We start from the raw sequence: 26595 nt of genomic DNA on the forward strand, positions 1-26595 counted from the left end.
AACCTCGCGTCACCAGTCTTTTCACCTCGGAGGAGGAAAGCCTGGTATTCGTTTACAACGGGCCGTTTGATCCGGTCTAGGCTTGGCCTAAACTGGAAACAGGGTTTTCAGTTTTGGTCCCCCTGTTTGTTTCCCCGATCCCTATTAAAATGCTCGAGTATATAGTAGCCTATAGTGTAGTCTTGCCAGTCGCTACGAGTTGGACTAAAAGATGGACATAGCAAACAAGTTTTCCAAAAGCAAAACTACAGCCGCATCAAGGGGTTTATTAATTAATTAATTATGCCCTTGAGCCTCGGGGAATTGTTTTGGGTTGAAACTGTTTCCGGTTTGATCTTTCCAGCCAAAGTGTAGTCCTTTGAGAAAAGGCCGTTTCCGCTCCCGACCGGATCAAAAGCCTGATAGTGATATTGGAAGCGATCCCAGGCTGTATACAAGCAGTAATGCACCGTTTTACAACCTCACATTACCACTGCTAATAATAGCTGCTCTGGCACACATTATTTCACACTGCTTTACCAGTGGAATAGAAACAAGCTCCATTCACTCATGTCGGTGTTGTGGTGCTGTTAACATGTGATGGGTGCGTATCATTACATTTCATCCTGTGGGTGGTGTGAGCAGGGGCGTCACAAGGGGGGGGGGGGGGGGGGGGGACTGAGTTACTAGGGCCCAAAGTGGAGGGGCCTGTCTTTAGCTATTAGAAATAGCAGATCTACAAGCTTACGAGCTTCTAGATCTGCTATTTTTCAAAAGTCGTGAAAATACATATCAATTGGGGGCTCCTTCACGTGAAAATGTTTGAGCACCACAGACATAGAAACTTAGGTTTTTCATAAAACCTTTTTTTTTAAATTTGAAATATATAGGCTCCGCACAAACTTTCACGATTTTTCAAAAATAGCAGATCTACAAGCTCACAGCACGGCGCTGTGAGCTTGTAGATCTGCTATTTTTCAATAGTTAAAGCACAAAATGTGAGTGACTCCTTGCACCCAGGGCCCAGAATATGGAGCGACACCCCTGGGTGTGAGGGGTGTGAGGGGTGTGAGGGGTGTGAGGGGTGTGAGGGGTTGTGTGGGACAGTAAACAAACAGTCTTCCTTCCTCATCGTCCTCTCTGTGCTGTGGTCAGTGTGCAGTGCAGGCTTTCTCAAAGTGGACGCTGTGACCAATACTTTGGCCATGTTTGAAAAGGAGCAATATCACTTTCACTTAAACCCCTCTATACTTATTATAGAACAGGGGCTAATACTGATATTTTCACAAATTGGTACCACCCAAGGTGACCATACTTTTTTTTTACATTTTTGTCTTCCTACATGTCTCTAGTTTACGTTTTGGTATGATAACCCTTTCTGAGAAGTAGCTTAATTGATGTTAGCACCCGCTAGAGTCGGTGTCCCATTAACTTTACTATACAGGGAAAAAAAGGTAAAAAATAATCTGCTTTAAGTAGCATATGAGGGGTCAAACTAGGGGTTTTTCATGATTCTGAATCCATTGCAAGCATCTGTTTTGCACGAAAAAACATTCCTTGTGCTAAAAATGACGGTTTAGTGGTTTGAAAAAGGGATGAAAAGTGATGAGTCATCACTTTTCACACATTTGAGGGGGCCGTTTTAGCCAAAGGAATGTTTTTTGTGCAAAACAGATGCTTGCAATGGATTCAGAATCATGAAAAAACCCTAGTTTGACCCCTCATATGCTACTTAAAGCAGATTAATTTTGACCTTTTTTTCCCTGTATAGTAAAGTTAATGGGACACCGACTCTAGCGGGTGATAACATCAATTAAGATACTTCTCAGAGAGGGTTATCATACCAAAATATAAACAAGAGACATGTACGAAGAAGAAAATCCAAAAATGTTACGGTCACCTTGGGTAGTACCAACATTTTTATTAGCCCCTGTACTATTATGACAGACCACCAGACCTCCTTACCCCCAAACAATATCCCATTTTCAGATGGGGGTCCGCGCCTCCATCAGTGCTGGACAGGCCTGCTTCAGAGCAGGGTCACTCGGTGCGCTCACACTAGGACGCACTTCACTGAGTGTTCTAACGTCAACGCACCCACTGCACTGTATATAGGGTGTGCCAAATGTAGTTCTAAGAGCGGCCATTTCTTGGGTCAACACAGCCTTACACAGGTGTTCTGATTAGACTATAGCATTAGTTCTATGCAATCAAACAATTGAAACACCTGTGTTTTGACCCAAGAAATGGCCGCTAAGGACTACAATGACGTAGCCGCTGGCACACACTATACTGACACTATACTGTAGCCACAGCCAGAGAACACATGCACAACCACATCAGTGCTCCCTGTGCATTTATACTGTACTGTTCAAACTGGACACACCCATTATGAGTTCAGTTCTCTAGACTAATGGATGGACAGATTCAATAAATCATTATTTTATTCAGAGAGAGAGACATCACAGAGAGAGAGGGTCCTTGTCTTTCGGCTGTCTCTCTCTCTCTCTCTCTCTCTCTCTCTCTCAGTCTACTGTCCTATCAATAAAGACATAAAAGCCACCCCAAAATAAATCTTTAAATAACTTACGGTCTTTCTTTGTCTTTCTGCTGCTGTCTCTCTCTCTCCTGCCACAGCAGCAGCGTCCCGGGACGTCTCCTCTCCTCCAGGGTGGGGGAGGAGGGGGACAGGGGGGAGGAGGACTGAGGGGGTCCCAGCAGGGAGGGGGAGGTGGGGGAGGGGGATGAGGAGGCAGACTGAGGGGGTCCCAGCTCCACGTGCAGACTGCTCCTGTAGAGGGCGACACAGAGCAGAGGGACAGGACAGTCAGTGGTGGTACACAGCATAGATATACAAGTAAGACGCCTTAAGGGCGAGAAGCGACCGTAGGGGGGACGGGGGAAACAACAGAGTTAAAGAAATAGCCAGTGTAAATCTGGCAATGTACACACACACACACACACACACACACACACACACACACACACACACACACACACACACAGAAAGAGAGAGACTAGGGCTGTCTTTGACTCTGGATGTAGCAAGTGGAAGTACGGTATATCCACCCAGGCAGGGGTCGCAGCTGAGTGCAATCAGTGTGGAGCAGCGCAAACGAGACAGGTTGAGTGTGTGTGTGTGTGTGTGTGTGTGTGTGTGTGTGTGTGTGTGTGTGTGTGAGTGCCGTTACAGGCAAGCATTACAGGCAAGAGTAACAGCGTGACACAATTCCCTGCAGGTTTTCACACTAACTGCTCCCTGCGGTGGGAAAAACACTTTAGATACCTCATCCGCCTCTACAGTTAATTGGAGAGGGACCGCTGCCAGTCAAAGTGCCAATCACAGTGTGTGTCTTATCAATTCAATTCAACAAAGCTTTAATGGCCATGTGCCAGTTCCTAATGTTATGCACGGCTCAGCTGTTCTTAGAGGCTGCGTACGTAAACTAAAGACCCGCCCCCACCTGCCTCTGATTGGCCTATACCAACTACAGTTTCTGTGATACACGTGGAAGCGATGCAGAATCCCTCGGCCCTGCGATGCACATGCAGAGCCGAAGGAGGCGTCTACCTTTCTATGTCTATAGTAGCAGATCTACAAGCTCTGCTACTTTTGATGCTTTTAAGTGACGCTGTAGTGAGATCAATTAGTAAAAAACAAAAACAAAAAAAAACACAAACTCTTTGAATATGGAGATAAAAAGGTTTCTGGCCGACAACAACGAAATGCTTTCTGTGACGCCTTGTGTGCTCGTAGATCAGACACTCATCTGTACTGTGGTTTGAGAAATGAGCGACAGACAGACAGACAGACAGACAGAAACACACAGTCATAGCCAGCCAGCCTCTTGCATAAAACCTCACTGTAAAAACAAATTACTATTGTCAAGATGACATGTCATGTCATGCCAACAAAGCATCATGAATTGAATTGACAAACACAGAGACACAGAGAGAGAGTGAACGTGGGAGGGGAACCAGCAGCCTTGGAGCTATGAAACAGATCCAAACAGGACAGAGTGATGTCTGGAGAGACAGGCTCATTGTGTTCAGAGCACATTGGAGCATAATCACATTTTCTTTAAGGTTTTCCGCAAGAAAGCTGATTTCCTGTTACATTATATTGAAATGGACTTTCTCTCTTCCAGCTGTCATTGTTTTTGTCTCCGGCAGATTTGTGATGCTTTTAACCCGTTTGGATATGAGGCAGATTTTTTTTCTTTTTGAATAAGTCTTCTAAATCCTTACAGTTTTCTGAAAAAAGCTATGTTGCTGTAATGTCAGCGCTGCTTCAGTGCCGCTTACACGTTCTTTCATGGCAAGGACCAACTAGCCTGGGTGCCAGCCTGTTCGCTCCGTTCCACCATTTGTTTTGTCTCTCCACATGACAGTCTGGAAATGATTCAGTTGACTCGTATTTCTGAATGTCCGCTGTTACGTAGTGAGGTCATTGCTGATTGGGTGTTGTTCCAACGAATCAGAGTAGGGTTAGGGTAGCTACGGCATCAGCCAGCCAATACAGACTGGTGTATTTGTCCCGCCCCGCACCACAGACCAATCGGAAGCCGCGGTGGCTGGAAAGCCACGTGGTGTTGTTCCAACGAATGGGAAAGCCACGTGGTTCTCCAACGAATCAGAGTAGGGTTAGGGTTGCTCCGCACCACAGACCAATCGGAAGCCTCGGTTTGCTGGAAAGCCGTTGGAGATACAAGGCTTTCCAGACTGTGGAGAGACAAAACAGATGGCGGAACAAAGCGAACAGGCTGGCACCCAGGCTAAGGACCACCCAAATTGATATGTTTTGGCCCGAATATAGGACGACATTTTATTCTATAAAACACATCCTCAAAATATGGGGTCGCCTTATAATCGAGGACTAGACATTTTCACCGGAGAGATACGTTATGTATCTTTTCAGGTAGTCATGGTTTTCAGTTCCCACCTGATGTCATGTGGGAGATCAGACTCATCCACACCATAATGAATAACTGATAGCTTGCATAACGTCTTCAGGCTAGGACTTAAATCTAAGATGTACAGTTCACCATTGTATGCATCTCCAAAGATGATGATACGATCTCCCACCATGCGACAGCAAATCCCATACATCTTACAGGGACCTTTCCCCTTGGGCTCAACCTGCTTCCAGGAAAAGGTCTCTGGACTGAATTTCCACAGATCATTGAAGTACCGGTTCCCATTCCGGCCACCAAATACGTACAGCTCTCCATTGTAGGCAAAGGAGGAATGACTTGAACGTTCTTCTGGTAGAAGCTGTGCAGAAAGTGTCTTCAGCCAGCACTTGGTCTCTGTGTCAAACACAGTGTTATTGTTTAAGTTCCCCTGGCTCCCCCAGCCCCCAAATACAAACATCTTTGTTCCAATGATGGTGGCAGAGTGACAGATGGAAGCAGGTGGTGCAGTTCCTCTTGTGTTAATCAAAGACCAGACCATTATGCTGGTGTCCAACGTGTACATGTCATTAGTATATCCAGTCTGCTGGGTGAGAGACCCTCCATACACATAAATGACCTTCTCCAGGACACAGGCTGAGTGGCTCCACCTTGCTTCTGGAATAGACCCAGAAATATTGGGTTTGAACCAGCTGTGGGTGTCAACGTCAAAGGCATAAAGGACATTACAGGAAGTATAACCTCCCCAGATGTAGACAACTTCTTCTACCAGCACAGCTGTGTGATCCCAGCGCCCGGAGGGACCCTCATTGGGACTTTGTCCTCCTCCATTTGTCACTGGCGGCAACTTTCTCCAACGCAAAGACACTGTGTTGAAGATGTGCACTTCAATCTGACCCCTGTTGTTCAGGTAGCTGATGAACCCTCCAAATGAGTACAGCTTGTGTCCGACCACCACAGCAGCATGGCATAAACCCTTAGGTCCTCCTTTCAGATGTATCGTCCAGTGAAACATTTCACACACCAGCACCACCGTGAATCAGTGCGATATATGTACAGGATTTGTTGTTAAAGTACAGTTTAATTAGTTGGAATAGTTGTGGAATGACATGTGGTTTATTGGACGTTTACTTTTAAAGACAACAAGTACAATGGTTGTGATGTCAAATACAATGTTGTGATGTCAAATGCGTGATGATGTAATTATGTAGTATTTGGTGTTTGGATCCATCCATACTAGTACAGAGCCCTGGTGGATCCCAGTCAACTAAGGAAGAGGGTTTAAGTGGCTAGACTGTCATGATTACAACCACACACAGGGTGAATATTATGCAGTGTTGAAGCGACATCTGAGGCAGATTATGTCTTCTAAATCAACATAATGTTTTCTGAAAAACAAATGTTGCTATATGAGTGGTGCTCAAACCAAAATTATAATTATATATTTGGCAGTGGACCCCCATCTGAAAAGGTTTAGTTCAATGGACCCCCACAAGATATTTTTCTCACTTAGAAAATACATATATTCAAAGATTTGCCCACATTTTCACGATTTGTCAAAAAAAAAAGCAGACCTAAAAGCTCATTTGCGGCACAAAATGACGCACTATGAGGGGCGGAAGTGGCATAAGGTCATGTAGGAAATCGGACGTGCCATCTTCCGTTGTATCCCTTGCCTCTTCTGAGTTTAGGAGCGGCGAGGCGAGCGGGCACGGTCCCGTGAAATCCCAGTTCGTGCATGTGCTCGCGGCCGACAGCAACAATGGCTGCTAGGCGTAATATCGCCCGGAGTTTACTCGCGGAGCGGTTGTGTATCTGTCTCCAAAAAGTGCAGACAGATGCAATATAAAACAGCACATGATGTGTTGTGCCGTCCCGCTCTCTCCAGTGACTGTGGGAAGAGACAGCAGAGGTTTCAAACCCTTATCGTCAAACCTCACTTCATCATCGCTTCTATCTCCACTCCGACACTCTCTGTCTCTCAGACAGCTGGGAGAAAACATCGCTAGATTAAAAACCTCAGTGTGAGAGGAAGGGGGAAATCAAGCTGATATTAAAACGGGAGAGACTTGGTTCTTGGGAGACGCACAACAACGCCAATAGATACTAGTCTCTCAACGTCGGGGAACGCCTAGTTAGAGACTTAGAGTACATGGATAACTGGGAGCGACAAAGAGCTGCTCTCCTCTGTCCAAACAGGAGTTAATGTGTTTCCTCCTCCGTCTCTCAGTAAAGAGGCAGAGTGTCCGATACAGTCAGTGTGTAATGGGAACCCAGCCCTGTTGACTTTTCCCAGCTTGTCAAACACTCTGTGAGAGAGAGAGAGACTGACCTCATACAACAAGACAGGAGGAGGAAGAGAGAGAGAGAGAGAGAGAGAGAGAGAGAGAGAGAGAGAGAGAGAGAGAGAGAGAGAGAGTAAGTGAGAGAGTACAGGAAAACAAGTTGTTGCAATCGGGCAGAAACCCATCTTATCTTTTGGCTCGAAAAAGTGCAAAGCACTCGATCTGAGCACACAAAAATGTACATCCGTAAATAACGGCTTTGTCCATTTGTATGTACCGGTATGTATATACTGTACTACAGTATGTCCCACACTTGGCACATTGGCCAAGCTTGAATTCGTGAGACGTGATTCTTTTGTAATATATACTGTATGTAACAGAGTGATTCACAGCATCAGCCTGATGGCCTCAAAAAGTCTACTTTCTCCCTCGTTTCATAGGGATATCCCTTTGGTTCAAAGATATTGGACTTTCACACGGGAGACCCGGGTCCGAATCCCAGGCGTTACATATAGATTAAAGTACATGGAATTGTATGCCCTCTCCTCATTTCATTTATTTTTGGGTATTTTTGCTTGTGTATCACAGTGAGTAATTGTTGCACTAACTAGCATTGACTGCTATGGTCACTTTTGATTTGGACACTGTACTATTTTGAAAGTTGTGCTTAAGGACACTTTATGTATATTTATATATTATTTGTTCCTTCTCTTGGTGTACCTTGCTCTTTACTGTACTCTGTTCTTGTTTTTATTTTATTTTTTTCATACTTCTCTGTAACTGTGCTGCCTCTGGGCAACTGATTTTCCCCCTTGGGATAATAAAGGCATCTATCTGTCTATCTAATTGAGTGCTCGGACGGTTTTCTTTTTCAAGTCATTGGTTCCAGTTTGATCCTAAAAAACTTGAGTTTGTAACTCAACTATGGGGTGAGAATTTTGTACCTGAATTTTAACCCTAACCCTAACCCTTTTTTTTTTAAATAATTCAATGAATATTGCAGTTTTATGCAAATGATTCTTCTGACTATAAATCATACATGCAAAGTCACATGTTCATGACATTTGGCAAAGATGTAGAGGGTTAGTTGTATCTACAGTATCTCTGTTTTAGTTTCCTGAAATGTGAGTGTTTTGGACATACAAGGTTTCCACCCGACAGTGTAGAGGTGATAAGGCAGTGTGGGTCTTTCTCACTGGGAGTGAGTGATTCACTCTGGCTTTGGCTGAGCACACAGATTGTGACCCCGGTCAACACACTCCCCACCGTTCAAACCCCTACGAAACTGTCAGGAAAACACACGCACGCACGCACGCACGCACGCACGCACGCACGCACACAAACACACACAGGCATGTAAGGCAGGCGGAAGTGCCAAGGACATTTACTCTAGTCGTGGCCCAGTCTGGCAGAGTCTGCCTCTCCCATACTTCACTGCTCACTCAGTGTGAGTACGTGACACACCAGTAACACTCCAAACTTTAGAAGGCAATGGTAGCCAATCAGGAGGGAATATGGGAAATGGAACACATAACGGTTGCAGAGATATGAGTAGGGCAGACTGACAGACAGCCGGTGGAGGTTTTAATAGTAACCTGACGGTCGCAATAAAGTGTGTGAATGCATGTACACAGGTTAGCAGAACGCCCCCCCCCCCCCACACACACACACACACACACACACACACACACACACACACACACACACACACACACACACACACACACACACACACACACACACACACACACACACACACAAGTAGAAATGACACACTGCCACACACTCCTATTTGGGTGACAAAACTCAATGTATCAACAACTGTACAGGCCCGCACACCTGCACGCTCACACACATACAAGCTCACACCCAAGGTTGTTATTGTAGATGAGAACTGGTTCTTGATCAACTTACCTGTTAAATACTAGAACACAAACATGCACACTCGTGCACGCACATGCACGCACACGCACGCACGCACGCACGCACACCTAAACGAACACCTACAGTACACACACACACACATGTACCTGTGTGTGGATGAGTCTGGGCTTTGGGACGGGGAAGATGACGTCATCTTCTTCTGCTCCTGCAAAAATACAACACAAAATTGTGTTAATGTTTTATGCTATGTATACAACAATATGAACTGAACACATAGGGCCACAATGGAAACCGTCTCCAGGATATTTCTTTGTGTTCGCCTCAAAACAATGTCAGAATGATTTACCCCTGTCTGCCAGTGCACTGTTTCTCTATATCTAAGATGGACAGACCTTGAGCATGCATGACTATGACTTATGTTCTCCACAGGAAACAATGTGTAACTTTTTAATGAACTAAAACAGAAGACTTTATTGCCATTGCAATGGAATTCTTGGAGCATAGCACCCAGGGTCAGCAACATGGCCTCAAAGTGCAACATTCAAAGATGAGGTCTTACGGCACAAAATCACTACACAAAGAATGTCTATCTACACCTGCAACATAACGTGATTACACACAGTTCTATCAGTATGCAGTTATAGCGCACAGATCATGCAGCACTAGGGTGATTATTCTTTATACGGTGGTCTGTGGCAAAGTTCCAGTTCTTAATTTAGGCTAGCCATTGATTACATTAGGCATGTGAGTAAATGAGGGGTGGAGGTTGTGGTTTGCCAGCCAAGGAGTGTGTGTGCAAACAAAGTTTGGCATGGATAGGGGCAACGGTGGCGGAGGTTATGAGTAGGGGACAGACAGACAGACAGACTGACAGCCGGTGGAGGTTTTGAGAGCAAAAATATCTATCAATATAAATAGTTTCAGTGCAAAGTAAGACAGTGTGTCCACCAAAGTGTTTCTTTCCAGGTGAAAAAGCAAACAGCTGTCCATTTTGTAGCAGCACCAAACAGACGTGCCGTCATGCTTCTCAGTGTAAGTAAATAAACGCAGCTCCCTTCGAAAAAACTATTCCAAACTTATTCGGGAAGGAAAAACAAACACTTTGGTGGACACGCCTGAAAAGAGATGGATGAAAACAAACCATAGTGCATCCCAGCTCACAACCCATTCACAAATATCCCCAACTATGACCTTCTTTAAGTCAATATTGTGCAGCTGCTTCTCTCTCTCTGCTGAGAGAAGATGGTGGAATCTCAGATCCAGACACTTACTGTAGGGGGCGCCGTGAGGGGAGGAGAGGGTGGCGACTCCTCCGTCCGAACCACCACCTCTTCATCTTCCTCCTCCGTCACACTGCTGTCTATGAAGTCCACCTGTTCACTGTCTCCATTCACTGGAGAGAGAGAGAAAGAAAGAAACGATAACATTAACAGTAAGACGCCTAAGGACGCAAAGCGATCTGAGGTCGCGCCATCCGTCTTGGCCATCTGTCTGTTCATGCCCATATATGGAGATCCCTGCTCTGAGTATCTGACATCACTGTGACGTCACCTGTGATGTCACAGTGATGTGTCAGGGGGAACCACAGTGTCAGGGGTTACCCGTACGGTCGTCAGACAGATACGGACAAGCTGTGACAGTTCTGATAGTAAACTGCGACCTACGTTTGCAAATAACACATTGATAACAAGAATGTCCAGGAGGGTTTTATAATATGAATGGGACCTTGTTTATACAGCTGAGGGAATTATTTATCCTCTCCCCCTGTGAAAATGTGCAGATCTACAAGCTCACCGCCAGCTTGTGAACTAACTTGTATGTGCTACAGTACTGTATTTTCTGCATGCGACACTGGCGTACAACTGCAGTCTAAACCAGGCTATTTGGGTAAAATCAGGTCTTGTATAGTGGGTCTCTCTCTCTCTCTCGGGGCAGGGGAGGTCCCCTAAAGTGGGTCATCATGGGACGTCCCGATGGGGATGGGCTCAGGGTCAAAGAACAACTTTAATGAAAGGCTGTCTTGAGTGAGTCTTTTTTTAGAGGAAGATATCAAGGCCCCGTTTCCGTTTGCCCGTGTGTTGGATGCATAATTCAGTTCCTACTGGAATACTTGGCCATTCTCCCCGACCTCCGTCTAAGATTATTTATGGTATGAAGTGCATCGTCCTACTCTTCTGTGTGGTGGAGCTTCCTGGCCTAGAAACAAAACTACAGAAGAAAAGAAAGAAAAACTACAGTGCACTCTTCTTCTTGGCCTAGAAATAATCAACAGACCGCTCTACTTAGGCTGATTTCTGGACCCTGTCTCGAAGACTGATACGCAATGCATCCTGGGTACTTGAGGAATCTTTAAAAAGGCCTACAGCTGAAAGAAGAGGAGACGACTATTATTTTATTTATTATAATTATTTAGAGTAGCCAATTATTTTTACCCTCTTATTCTCTCTAAACGTCCCGACTGTAGAGCTTCCCGATAGCCAAGTGCAGGCACGTGCACACATAGACATCACAGGGGGCTTGAGCCCCTGCCCTTTTACTTGTAAAACCTGTAAAAAGTGCCCTCTCCAGACCATGATTGCAGTTTTTACTATGGTGAAAGAAATGCAAATGCCCCCTCTTTCCATGCCATACCTGAAGGCAGCATTCAAGAGAATTGCCTTGTCCAAACTCTCCTGAACTTCGATGCAGCATCTTATGTTGCCCTCTCTGTGTAAATGCCGTTACGCCACATCTCCAGTATTCACTTGATTATGCTTAGTTCAGTGTGGTATCAAGTACCTAAAAAAGCCGACCTCCAAGCTCACAACGTTGTGAGCTTGGAGGTCTGCTATTTTCGATATTTTCACCAAAAGGCCCTTTTAGACATTTCAGCCCCTGCCTCTTTAACATTCTCTGCAAGTCTCTGCATGCGTGTGTGTGTGTGCGTGTGTGTGTGTGCGTGTGTGTGTGTGTGTGTGTGTGTGTGTGTGTGTGTGTGTGTGTGTGTGTGTGTGTGTGTGTGTGTGCGTGTGTGTGTGTGTGTGTGTGTGTGTGTGTGTGTGTGTGTGTGTCTCCTCACCTTTGGCAGCCTCCAGTGAGGAGGGGTCCTCCTCTATTTGCTCCTCCAGGTTGTGGTGGGGGTCCCTGCTCCCCTCGGCCAGACGCAGAGAACGCTCTGAGAAGTCATCCGTGGACTGCACAGACACACAGACACACAGACACACAGACAGACAAACAAGTTATCACACGGTGGTTCTCAAACTGTTTTGGCTGCAGTATCCCCTTATAATGATCCCTGAAGCCAAGTTCCCCCTTCCCCTGCCTTACAGCAATTTGCTCATCAAAAGTCAATATGTAAAAAATAAAACAGAATAATGGCAAATAAACATTGTTTTCTATTCACTAACAGTGTGTACAAGTCAAGTTATTGATGTCATTTGGTTTTACAATTTACAGATTTGCAGGTTCAAAAACAAAGACTGTCGATGTTTTGTCATTATTACCCATATTCCCTGTTCTCCGGTACCCCCTGCAGTACCCCCGCGTACCCCTAGGGGTTTACGTTTCAAATCTGATGCATCTGAAACATTATCATCTTTGTTGTCACATCACAGGGTGAAGCTCCATTGCTTATCGATATCGCTCCAAATATTGGTAATTGGTGGGCTAACACTGGTTCTCAACCTTTTCAGGCCGTGACCCCGCAAAACAATCATATTTGAATTGGGGACCCACCCACCCCTACACGTAGTAGGCATGTTGGAGTTGGGACATTGAATTTCTGGTTCCACTGATGCATATTGTGAAAATATACCATGTACAAAATCTCAACGCCTCGCAATTTCTCTTTCTTATATTATTTTTTAATTTGGCCAATGATTGATAATTTTATAGTATAGTTTGTTGATAACTTTTGGTGCAGTAATGGCCTTTTTCTGTTCTTTCTTTTTGAAGTGTTAAAAAGGTCTTAAAAGTCCCAAAAAAATCATCACCCAAAACTCCAGAACGAGTCGGGCTCTAGTGTGGATGTGCGTGTGCCAGTCATTTAAAAGCATCCTACCTCGTTCCCAGACCATCTCTTGTTGCCGCTGTCCACACTGTTGAATCCTGAGTCCAGACCTCCAAACTGCACTGAGAACAGCTCCTGATCTGACAGACTGTAGAGACACACACACACACGCACACGCACACGCACACGCACACGCACACGCACACACACACACACACACACACACACAATTGTAAGATATTGTCTGCCTTTATTAGGATAGTACAGTGGAGACTAGTGACAGGAAAAAATCACACCCGTGTGAAGTGGAGCTGTGTGTGTGTGTGTGTGTGTGTGTGTGTGTGTGTGTGGATCATGTGTACCGATTTTTGTGACATTTGAAGAAAATATGTAGGAAAAGGAGCAAAAAGTGTGTTTTGGAGAAAATTCAAGATGGCGGAAAATCTATCATGGCGCAAATGGGCGTGGCCTATATGGGGAGATGCGTCATGACCCAAGGAATCCAGGGAAAAAATATTTTTAATTTTCCGACCTACGGTTCAAGAGTTACAGGCCAAAACGTAAAGTGGGGTGTTATGGCGCCACCATGCGGCCAAATGACACAATTATTTTTTATGTAATCCTTGAAATCATTATGAACCTCCTCTCCAAGTCTTGAAACTCTAGCCCCTATGGTTTGCGAGAGACAAATAATTGAATGTGAGTTTTTGCAATTCCCATTATAAGTCAATGGGGAAAATTAATTCACTAATAAATTAATATCAATTAAACTATAGAACCTTTCTCTTAGAAAAGTAATAGCCCACGATTCCCGAGTAAGCCGGTCGATTTGACATATGGCGCGAGTGTGTGGTGGCAAAACTGTGGGACTAGTGGCGTGCCGAAGTTTAGGAAGTTCAGGCTACATACACACATACAGACACACACACACACAGACCCACACGGCCACGTATAGGGAGCCTGTGTTTCACACAGCTCCAAAAGGGAGAGAAAGACTGAGGGAATGAATGACACGTGTCAGGCTCGGGAATCAAACTTGCGACTCACTGTCAGGCTGCATTAGAGTCTAAAGGTGATTATGAGCCTTAACCACTAGGCCACTGGCGCCCCATGAATGCCTGTTCCAATCCTTAAAACCTAACTTCTAAATTCATGTCTAAAGTTCTGATCCTAACCCCAGAGGAAAATGGTCCTCAACTCCAGTGGTTCCCAAACTTTTTAGCCTGTGACAAAATAAACTAGACGTTTGCCCTGGAACCAATGCAGAAAATAGCAGATCTACAAGCACCCCACTGTTGGGAAACAGTGCTCCACTCCACACAACGTCCGTTTCTCAAATTCTACTAGACTGTGTATGTGTGGGGGGGGACATGTGGTCCAACACGAGCATAGTAAGACAAACACACACACGCTGTACGTCACAGTGCGAGGTAGCAGATCAAACACATGGTTTTCTAATCCATTAGTCCTCCTCTCCTCTCCTCTGCTTCTCACAGGGAACCCTGACGTCTGCGCGTCTGTCTGTGGTCTAGAAGGTGATCCGTTACGCCTCATCAATGTTTCATAACAGCTCTTCCTCCTTCCCCGTCTCTAATCTGCCGTCTCCTTTCCGTTCCCTGTGTTGTCTCTGTCCATCTGACAGCTCTCTCTGTCTGTCTCTCACTGTCTCACTATCTCTCTCTCTCTCCATGCCTTGAGAGTTCTTTATCTCCGGCTGTCTTCCTGCATACAGTAAGTACAGTATGTGCAGAGTGTGCAGGAGGAGTGTTGGTGATTCTGCTGCAAAGCAGCCTTGTTATTGTATCAGCTGAATGCAGGGTGGGGTTCTCTAATATATACACCATAGACCGGTCGGTGGCTGTCAAACTTGTTAACTTCAAAGACCAATCCCCATAACTCTGAGAGTGAACAAAAACAAAAAAACAGTAAGGATCTGTGAGGTTCCATCTGTACCCTCTCAGAGTTAGGTGCCCTCCACACTACAGGCGGTTTCCGTCGGGGCTGCCGCTAGGATCAGCGGTGGCCGCGCCGCGTTGAGACACAAACACACTCGCTCAGCGAACACAATCCATCTCTCACCGCCCGCATACGCATGCACAAACAAGCACGCTCGCAGGGATTTCACGGGACCGCGCCTGCTCTCCTCGCCGCCCCAAAACTTTGCTGCGCGGCTGAAAAAGCCGCCCGCCTCCCATTGAAAATGAAATGCTAGGAGGCGGCGACCGCGGCTAGTGTGGAAACCCCTTTACAGACCTGTAAGGCAGGGGTTTTCAAAGTGGGTGACGGGGGCACCCTGGGGTGCCGTGACGGCAGTCCAGGGGTGCCGCGAGATCATTTGATAATATTTGGAATTCATTTGGACACTTGAAAAAATATTTAGTATCATTTTAAACTTGAAGTACAAAGTTATTTTCAGAAAATGGCTATTATCTCAACGTTTTCCTCGCAACATAATCACTAAAATATCGTCACTGCATGTTGGGCAGAAACCTTGTACTGTATCTCCAATTAAGTTTCAAATGTGTATGTCTTTTGGTAAAGCAAAGCCCTGCTTCATCATACAAGACTGTCGCCCAAAAGGCCAAAACTAGTGAAAACAGCCGATCTACAAGCACACAACGCCTCACAATGCGAGGCGTTGTGTGCTTGTAGATCTGCTGTTTTCACTAGTTTAGTTAATTTTATAGATGATAAATACAAAACGAACAGTTTTGGACACCCGACATCAACGATATGCTATAAATATAAGGTGCTGGGAGTTTATCTGCATACTTTTAAGGCTGCCTTGAAAAGACTCATATCCTCTCAAGGCTTACGGCAAATAGTTGCTTGTTGTTTTGGTCTCATGAAAGGCGCTAAAAACAAATTCAAGCTATTATCATCATCATCATGATGATCATCTCACCAGCTGTTGAAGGCGGTGGGTCTCAGGTGGGGGTCCATCTCCTCCTGGCTCCTCTTGCAGGCCTCCACGTTGAGGTACTTGAAGATGTGGTACTTGCCCTTGGAGCAGATCTGTGCGGGGGGCAGCAGCAGGGGGTTGTTGTCCAGGGTGATGCTCTGCAGGTGGTGCAGCCGTCGGTAGCACACTGGCACGTGGGAGATGCGGTTGCACGACACGTCCAGGCGCACCAGCGGAAGATCTGCGATCTCTGCAAGGTTGAGGGAGAATGCAGTGTTATGTGTGTTGGAGATCAACTACAGTAAGTAAATGTACTCGAGTTTTTTTTTTTTTAAGATTTATTTTTGGGGTTTTTATGCCTTTATTTGATAGGATAGTAGACTGACAGGAAATGGGGAGAGAGATGGGGAATGACATGTGGCAAAGGTCGTCCGGATCGGGAATCAAACCGGCGACGCCAGCAGGCATCATAGCCTAGGTATGCGCCTTGACCACCAGGCCAGCGGGCGCCCCCAATGTACTCGCGCTTGTCCATTTATTCAAGTAGCGCACGGTCATGAACGAGCGGTCGTTGGTTGGTTCTTTTCCCTGTCTGAGCACTGTGAGCAGAGTTGCGGGTCTCTACAATAGCAGCAGCTCAAGTTACGCTAGCCTCAAATCTTGACCACAACAACATCTGATCACTTTTCTGGTCGTTTTCTATGGCTGGATCTAGTTTCTCCATTTCTATGCTCTAAACAACTGGTGCGAGCGAGGGACAAACTTCAGCCGATTCTATAAATGTCTTCTGAATCCTTCTTCTAAATCAGCGGTTCTCAAACCTTTTCATGTCAAGGACCCCCCAAAATTACATGTATTTGCCCGCTGACCCCAATCTCAAAATATGTTGTTACAGGGACCACCCAGAAGCAAATATTTGAGTTACAAATGTTTGCTTTTAAAAAAGATATTCAAAAATGTCACGATTTTTCAAAAACTTCGCTGTGAGCTTGTATATCTGCTATTTTTCAAAAACTAAAGTATAAAATAATTCCAGGTCTAGTAAGTTATGTGGTAAAAGTGACGCAGACATGTTGACCTATTTTCTATCTTCTCTTGGCTCGGGGCCAGGGTGATGTGGGACAACGGCTGAATTTGGATGAGACAACATGCAGCATTTGTGGGAAAAATAATATCCATGCACTGTGGGAGAACTCTGTCTAATGTTACAGTACATATCTCTAATCAGGCTTTAGATATTCCATTATTTAGGTCAGGGGTACTCAACCTGTGGGTCGAAACCCCCAGGGGGGTACCCAAATAAATTTGGGGGGTCAACAGATGATTAGCTTAATGTGCAACATTAAGTTCTCTCACTCAACAGTAAACAAACCAACACAAAGTTTAAGTGTATAGGCGGTATCTGCAGATTTCTAAAGTGACAATTTAAGGACTTTTTAGTACCTCTAAAATGACAAATGATACACTGGCCAAATTGTAAAATATTAGAAGCAGAAATTGTGAAAATAGCAGATATACATGCTCACAACGCCTCGCAACGCCTCACATAACGCCATAACGTCATAATTGGCATAATGACGTTAATTGGGGACAATACGGGGTAAAAAGTGTGTCATGGGAAAACGAGTGAAAGACTTACAAACACGGCTGAGCATTTTCCATTGGAAAAAAACAAAAACGTGACACATTACCGTTTTTCTATGTGGCCTGTTTTGTAAATAGTGCTGTAGTAAACTAATCATAGTGGCATAGAGAAACCACATCTTTCCAAAGGAAATACTTTGGTGTTCTGAGCAACATGGGAGCACTGATAGAGAAGGAGAAGGTCACATAACATAACCTCCAAGGGCCTGAGGAGAAAAAAAAACTAAGTCCAAAACCATGTTGCTCTTCTGTGGTTCAGGGTGCTGAGGTTTGTGGTCACAGTGTGGACCAGGGTTGGAGGTAAATGGTCTGTATTCATAGCCATTCATTCATTCTCTGTAATGAGCTAGAGAGACTGCATTTGTGGTTTACGGGGTCCCTATACTGGGGGCGAGGAAAGTAGGTGAACATTTGAACAGAGATATCCTTTCCACAAGCTCACGATAAGTGTGTTGCATCGCGTTATGAGCTTGCTGTGCTGATCAGGCATTTTCCACAAAGAGATAGTGGGGGGACTGGGAGACTCCCAGGGAGACTCCGGTCAATGAAGTCTATATAGGCTTTAAGTGGTTAAGGAAATGGGACTTACGGTAAGTCACACTGACTCCTCACTAGGGATGGGACGATATGAAAATTCATATCACGATTATTGTGACCAAAGAAATCGCGATTTACGATGTTATCGCCATAATCAAAATATCCCCAACATCCATTTACCAAAAAATAGCCGATCTACAGACCGGCTATTTTTTGGCAAAGAGATTTGGTAGAGTGTGAAAAAGACATATACAGTATCAAGTATGTATATTATAAGTACGTTTTACCAATAGAGCAGGGGTCTTCAACGTTTTCAGGCCCAGGACCCCTTAGTTGAGAGAGAGATGAAGCAGGGACCCCCACAACCTGTTCATAGATTCCATATAGTTTCATTGTTTGACAGCACAATCGTCAGTGTATTTTGGATTCATGTTAATGTGGGTTTACAGAAATGTAACCACTTGAACCTACTACATACAGTACTTAATAAACTTCACCTCTACACCAAACCTCTTTGCTGAAAATAGCCGATCTACAAGTTCTCAGAATATGGACGCTAGTGGTTATTACAAAAAAGAAGAAAAAAAGTATCTATGACATAAAGATTTGGAGGACCCCCTGTAGTAACTCTGAGGACCCCCTAGGGGTCCCGGAACCCCTGTTGAAGACCCCTGCAATAGAGTGTTTAAATGGTGCCCGATATGCAGCTCGGCAAATAAAAGGTGAATTGATCCCAGTGCATGACGGAGGACGATATCACGGTAAATTAAATCTCCACGATACGATTATCGTGACTGTTTTTTAGCACGATAAACGATAAGATCACTTATCGTTCCATCCGTACTCCTCTCTCAGAGCAGAGCTGATGGATACAGAATGCTTCTATTTCACATGATGAATAGTTGATGAGCCTGGCTAATGAATGATGCTATCAGCAGCTAATGTGTACAGACACTACAGCTGGGAGATGCTATGCACTCACGCCCAGGGCTGGCACCATTAGGACATTTTAGGTGAGGATTAATTGTCACACAAATAATTTCTGTTAACGATTTAGTTGTGTTTTTGTCACTGAACACTGGAGAATATGAACATTTTCCGTTTATGTTTGGCTTTGAAGTTTCGGACAGTAGGAAAAGTGTGTCTGTGTGTGTGTGAGAGAGAGGGAGAGATGGAGAGAGAGAGGGAGAGATGGAGAGAGAGAGAGGGAGAGAGAGAGAGAGAGAGAGAGAGAGAGAGAGAGAGAGAGAGAGAGAGAGAGGGAGAGATGGAGAGATGGAGAGAGAGAGAGGGAGAGATGGAGAGAGAGAGAGGGAGAGATCTGTCACTCAGATACTATGGTCAGACTCAGATCAGCGGCTGTCTGCACCAACAGACCCTGTTTCTAGCGTCCGACAGCGTCCGTCTTTTCTCTCGGTCTCCCGCTGCTGTTCCATACCAGGAGTGATCCAGAAATAATATCAAACATTTATGAAAAGAGTCGTGCTACCCCCGATCTTCCTGCGAGCAACTCGGCAGTGTTCAGATTGGATCTGTGAACCCTCACACTAGACGACATTTATGCCCCTGATCCAGACGCGGCCAGCCCGATACTCGGGAGAGTCGTTAAATGCCCCGATTATCTGCCAGCTTTACACATAGCCAATCTACAAGCTTACAACGCGTCGCGAATCGCGATGCGCTGTGCTCCCACCCACTGCTCCTACCGTACAGGTTTGCCCAGCCGTGTGTGTGTGTGTGTGTGTGCGTGTGTGCGTGTGTGTGTGTGTGTGTGTGTGTGTGTGTGTGTGTGCGTGCGTGCGTGCGTGCGTGTGTGTGTGTGTGTGTGTGTGTGCGTGCGTGCGTGTGCGTACCGTCAGGCAGAGTGGTGAGTTGGTTCCTCCGCAGGTTCAAGTCCCTCAGGCTCTCTAGCTGACCCAGCTCTGCAGGAAGACACTGCAGCTCATTACAGCTCACATCCTGAAAGTAACACATTAATACCACTGTATCAGTAACACTGTATCATTACAGCTCACATCCTGAAAGTAACACATTCATACCACTGTATCAGTAACACTGTATCATTACAGCTCACATCCTGAAAGTAACACATTCATACCACTGTATCAGTAACACTGTATCATTACAGCTCACATCCTGAAACACATTAATACCACTGTATCAGTAACACTGTATCATTACAGCTCACATCCTGAAAGTAACACATTAATACCACAGTATCAGTAACACTGTATCATTACAGCTCACATCCTGAAAGTAACACATTAATACCACTGTATCAGTAACACTGTATCATTACAGCTCACATCCTGAAAGTAACACATTAATACCACAGTATCAGTAACACTGTATCATTACAGCTCACATCCTGAAAGTAACACATTAATACCACAGTATCAGTAACACTGTATCATTACAGCTCACATCCTGAAAGTAACACATTAATACCACAGTATCAGTAACACTGTATCATTACAGCTCACATCCTGAAAGTAACACATTAATACCACAGTATCAGTAACACTGTATCATTACAGCTCACATCCTGAAAGTAACACATTAATACCACTGTATCAGTAACACTGTATCATTACAGCTCACATCCTGAAAGTAACACATTAATACCACAGTATCAGTAACACTGTATCATTACAGCTCACATCCTGAAACACATTAATACCACTGTATCAGTAACACTGTATCATTACAGCTCACATCCTGAAAGTAACACATTAATACCACTGTATCAGTAACACTGTATCATTACAGCTCACATCCTGAAACACATTAATACCACTGTATCAGTAACACTGTATCATTACAGCTCACATCCTGAAACACATTAATACCACAGTATCAGTAACACTGTATCATTACAGCTCACATCCTGTAACACATTAATACCACTGTATCAGTAACACTGTATCATTACAGCTCACATCCTGAAAGTAACACATTAATACCACAGTATCAGTAACACTGTATCATTACAGCTCACATCCTGAAAGTAACACATTAATACCACAGTATCAGTAACACTGTATCATTACAGCTCACATCCTGAAACACATTAATACCACTGTATCAGTAACACTGTATCATTACAGCTCACATCCTGAAAGTAACACATTAATACCACTGTATCAGTAACACTGTATCATTACAGCTCACATCCTGAAACACATTAATACCACAGTATCAGTAACACTGTATCATTACAGCTCACATCCTGAAAGTAACACATTAATACCACTGTATCAGTAACACTGTATCATTACAGCTCACATCCTGAAAGTAACACATTAATACCACAGTATCAGTAACACTGTATCATTACAGCTCACATCCTGAAACACATTAATACCACAGTATCAGTAACACTGTATCATTACAGCTCACATCCTGTAACACATTAATACCACAGTATCAGTAACACTGTATCATTACAGCTCACATCCTGAAACACATTAATACCACTGTATCAGTAACACTGTATCATTACAGCTCACATCCTGAAACACATTAATACCACTGTATCAGTAACACTGTATCATTACAGCTCACATCCTGTAACACATTAATACCACAGTATCAGTAACACTGTATCATTACAGCTCACATCCTGAAACACATTAATACCACTGTATCAGTAACACTGTATCATTACAGCTCACATCCTGAAACACATTAATACCACTGTATCAGTAACACTGTATCATTACAGCTCACATCCTGAAACACATTAATACCACAGTATCAGTAACACTGTATCATTACAGCTCACATCCTGAAACACATTAATACCACTGTATCAGTAACACTGTATCATTACAGCTCACATCCTGAAAGTAACACATTAATACCACTGTATCAGTAACACTGTATCATTACAGCTCACATCCTGAAACACATTAATACCACTGTATCAGTAACACTGTATCATTACAGCTCACATCCTGAAAGTAACACATTAATACCACAGTATCAGTAACACTGTATCATTACAGCTCACATCCTGAAACACATTAATACCACAGTATCAGTAACACTGTATCATTACAGCTCACATCCTGAAAGTAACACATTAATACCACAGTATCAGTAACACTGTATCATTACAGCTCACATCCTGAAAGTAACACATTAATACCACTGTATCAGTAACACTGTATCATTACAGCTCACATCCTGAAAGTAACACATTAATACCACTGTATCAGTAACACTGTATCATTACAGCTCACATCCTGAAACACATTAATACCACTGTATCAGTAACACTGTATCATTACAGCTCACATCCTGAAAGTAACACATTAATACCACAGTATCAGTAACACTGTATCATTACAGCTCACATCCTGAAACACATTAATACCACTGTATCAGTAACACTGTATCATTACAGCTCACATCCTGAAACACATTAATACCACTGTATCAGTAACACTGTATCATTACAGCTCACATCCTGAAACACATTAATACCACTGTATCAGTAACACTGTATCATTACAGCTCACATCCTGAAACACATTAATACCACTGTATCAGTAACACTGTATCATTACAGCTCACATCCTGAAAGTAACACATTAATACCACAGTATCAGTAACACTGTATCATTACAGCTCACATCCTGAAAGTAACACATTAATACCACTGTATCAGTAACACTGTATCATTACAGCTCACATCCTGAAAGTAACACATTAATACCACTGTATCAGTAACACTGTATCATTACAGCTCACATCCTGAAAGTAACACATTAATACCACAGTATCAGTAACACTGTATCATTACAGCTCACATCCTGAAAGTAACACATTAATACCACAGTATCAGTAACACTGTATCATTACAGCTCACATCCTGAAACACATTAATACCACAGTATCAGTAACACTGTATCATTACAGCTCACATCCTGAAAGTAACACATTAATACCACTGTATCAGTAACACTGTATCATTACAGCTCACATCCTGAAAGTAACACATTAATACCACTGTATCAGTAACACTGTATCATTACAGCTCACATCCTGAAAGTAACACATTAATACCACTGTATCAGTAACACTGTATCATTACAGCTCACATCCTGAAACACATTAATACCACAGTATCAGTAACACTGTATCATTACAGCTCACATCCTGAAAGTAACACATTAATACCACAGTATCAGTAACACTGTATCATTACAGCTCACATCCTGAAAGTAACACATTAATACCACTGTATCAGTAACACTGTATCATTACAGCTCACATCCTGATCAGAGAAGAACACAAGACCAGTGCATCAGTAAAGACTTAAAATGCATCTAATAACTTACATCTGTTCCTCTTATGCTTGTATTTTTTTTAAAGAGGAGTCACAGTGTGTTAGTGACATTGTAATGTGTTTGTGTGCGCGTGCGTGCGTGCGCGCGCGCGCACGTGTATGTGTGTGTGTGTGTGTGTGTTATATATATATTTCATCATCTTCCAAAATGTATAATCACTCTTGTTTCAACTGCCGTGTTCATGTGCAATAATGAAAATTATGCCTTTTCAGATTCCTTATCAAAGTGCTTAAGTACCAATGTCTTAAGGATGCTATTATACAGCTTGGTTGCATGTGTAAAACTGCTTGTGTTCATAATGGAAGCCTCTATAATGTCCATGAATCAGTTGTGAGAGGCCTGCAGATTGCCCAAGCCAAGAGCTGATAAAAGGCATTAGCAAAATGCTGTTCAGTGTCAGTGCTAATGGGCAGCCGCCATGTGTGGAGGAGACAGTGTTAGCTGTAGCCGTGATTTGTTGTTGAGTCTCCCAAGTTTGAGCATCTACTACTGTTTGTGTTCAAGAATTTCTTGTTAAAAGGTAAGAAAATGAAAATAGTGTGCCACTTTTTGCCTCAAAGTCTACGTATAATCTTTGCTTGTGTGTCCGTGCACTGTGTGTGTGTGCGTGCGTGCGTGCGTGCGTGCATGCCTGTGCGTGTGCATGTGTGCACTGTAGGGCATTCACCAAATATTAGAATATTCGAATATCAAAGTCACTATTCGACATTGTTCACCGAAGTCGAATATTCGCTTATTTTATTTTTTATTGTTTTCTCTTTAAAGAATATATAGTATGTAATGCTTGGCTAGATAGGAAGTCATAAGAATGAGTTGTCAATGCCCCTGGTGGATGAATTTGTTAATGCTCTATACCAGGGGTTCTCAAACCTTTTTAGGCCGTGACCCCCAAAATAAACATATTTGAACTGGGGACCCCCACCCTGACAAGCACTTGGAATTGTAGGTATTACATTTAATGTGACTCGGTTCTGCAGATAAATATTGTGAAAATAGCAGATCTACATGCTCACAACGCCTCGCAGCGCGAGGCGTTGTGAGCATGTAGATCAGCTATTTTCACAATGTTCGTCTCTTGCTTACTTAATATTTGACAGTTTGGCCTGTCCTGTAGAATATTCGACTATCCGAATACTTTGAGGTCGAATAATTCGAATACTAAAAATCACTATTCGTGAATGCCCTAGTGTGTGCACTGTGTGTGTGTGTGCGTGCGTGCGTGCACTGTGTGCGTGCGTATGTGCACTGTGTGTGTGTGTGTGTGTGTGTGTGTGTGTGCGTGCACTGTGTGTGTACATGCGTGCACTGTGTGCGTGTGTGCGTCAGTTACCAGCTGTCGGAGGTGTGTGAGGGTGTGTATGGAGGCGGGCAGGGAGGACAGCTTGTTGTTGCTGAAGATCAGCACTCGGAGCAGGGGCAGCTGACACACTGCTGCTGGGAGGATGGACAGCAGGTTACGACTGGAGGGGAGACACAGAGAGAGAGAGAGGTTATTATACTATAGAGGAGACTGGGAGGTCGGGGTTTGATCCCTGGCCGGGCCATACCAAAAATGGGACCCAGTGCCTCCCTCCTTGGCACTCAGCATCAAGGGTTGGATTGGGGGTGCGAACATACCAGAGTCATGTCCAGGGGGTGTACAGTATTTGCACATCAAGCTGCCTCACGCTACAGAAACAGGAGACAGGCTCCTGCCCTATATGGGCCCCATGGCTCGGCAAGGCTTACTTGGCATCATCACTCTGAGCAAAACTAGGAAGTCTTGTAAAACTAGCAGTCAGTCTACTCTATCAGCCACTTTGACAGGCTAACCAACCATCATTTACAAGTCCAGTGCTATTCTAATATTCAATACTGGCTGGTAAGATAGGATGTATTTTGGGAGCTACTAGTTATGTTGTTAGACAAAGGCCTTTGAACAACATGCCACAACATGCCTTTTCTGTCTGTCTGGCTCTGAGCCACTTAAAGAGGAGGACCACTCATTTTCAACTTTGTGATTAATATACCTTAGAGTTGTAAATAAGAGAAAAAGACCCTCCCCCTCCCCGTCATATGATCAGTGACATCATGAAGATGTACTCTGCAAGCCAAAGAGTACACCTACACATCAGTCATGGCAAATATTAGTGAACACACACACACACCACACACCACACACCACACACACACACACACACACACACACACACACACACACACACACACACACACACACACACACACACACAGGTGTATTGGATTTCAAAGCTTTACCCAGTCTGACACGAGCCTGTTTGGTAACTCTAGTGGCTTACATTTGAATGTTTGGTGTTGGGTGTGCGACGCGTGTTTGAATGTTATGTCTTTCATGTATTTTGTGTGTGTGTGTGTGTGTGTGTGTGTGTGTGTGTGTGTGTGTGTGTGTGTGTGTGTGTGTGTGTGTGTGTGTGACAGCATGCGTGTGCACAGTGCAGACGCGCGTGTGCGTGAGTGCGTGTGTGTGTAAAAATAGGTCTTAAGTGTTGAGACAGAGAGGACAGACAGAAACAGCATGTTTGTTCAAAGGCCTTTGTCTACTCGATAACTAGTAGCTAGTTACCCTAAAATACATCCTCTTTACATGGTAGAATAGCACAGGTCTTGTACATTGTCGCTGCCGGGTGGAAACATTTTTTGTAGGGGTGTAACGATATAGTAACTGTATCGAAATATCATTTTTAACTTAAAAAATCGAAGTATATCTAAATGAAAACAGCTAAAATCGAATCGTATCATTTTATTTTGTATCGTATCGAATCGGCAGTGCAAACAATCGATTGTATTGATACTCCCTACTTGGGAATTGTATTTAGCATTTTTAAGAAGAACAAATTAAAAGGAGGGGTTTAATTGCGACCGTCAGGTCGCATTTACTACCAAAACCTCCACCAGGTGTCCGTGCGTCAGTCCGTCACACCTCACACTTTTGCCCTGCTCATATCTCCACAACCGTGGCCCCCACCCATGCCACATTTTGCACACACACTCCTTCCCTGCCAAACTACAACCTCCAAGGACCCCCGGAGCTTCAGGGACCCCCAGGTCCCTGGGGGACCCCCACTCCTCCACCAGGTGTCCGTGCGTCAGT

The 26595-nt window shown here is 44.1% G+C and overlaps 1 protein-coding gene across 1 annotated transcript in view; it reads right to left on the reverse strand.

Annotated features, from left to right (window-relative positions):
- The window catches only part of lrch4 (leucine-rich repeats and calponin homology (CH) domain containing 4), a gene marked incomplete at both ends in the record, with an annotated part of 35461 nt that extends 9857 nt beyond the window's left edge, over positions 1-25604 (reverse strand). Inside the window, 9 exons of the mRNA XM_080741351.1 lie at positions 2570-2770; positions 9208-9266; positions 10333-10454; positions 12120-12234; positions 13101-13197; positions 15955-16201; positions 19986-20091; positions 24817-24946; positions 25594-25604. Of these exons, the coding sequence (XP_080597477.1) occupies positions 2570-2770; positions 9208-9266; positions 10333-10454; positions 12120-12234; positions 13101-13197; positions 15955-16201; positions 19986-20091; positions 24817-24946; positions 25594-25604 (1088 nt within the window). The remainder of the gene's footprint in view (positions 1-2569; positions 2771-9207; positions 9267-10332; positions 10455-12119; positions 12235-13100; positions 13198-15954; positions 16202-19985; positions 20092-24816; positions 24947-25593) is intronic.
- Between the last annotated feature and the right edge of the window lie 991 nt (positions 25605-26595).

The sequence above is a fragment of the Nannobrachium achirus genome, assembly GCF_963921795.1.
Source record: "Nannobrachium achirus genome assembly, chromosome: 14".
Lineage (NCBI taxonomy): Eukaryota > Metazoa > Chordata > Actinopteri > Myctophiformes > Myctophidae > Nannobrachium > Nannobrachium achirus.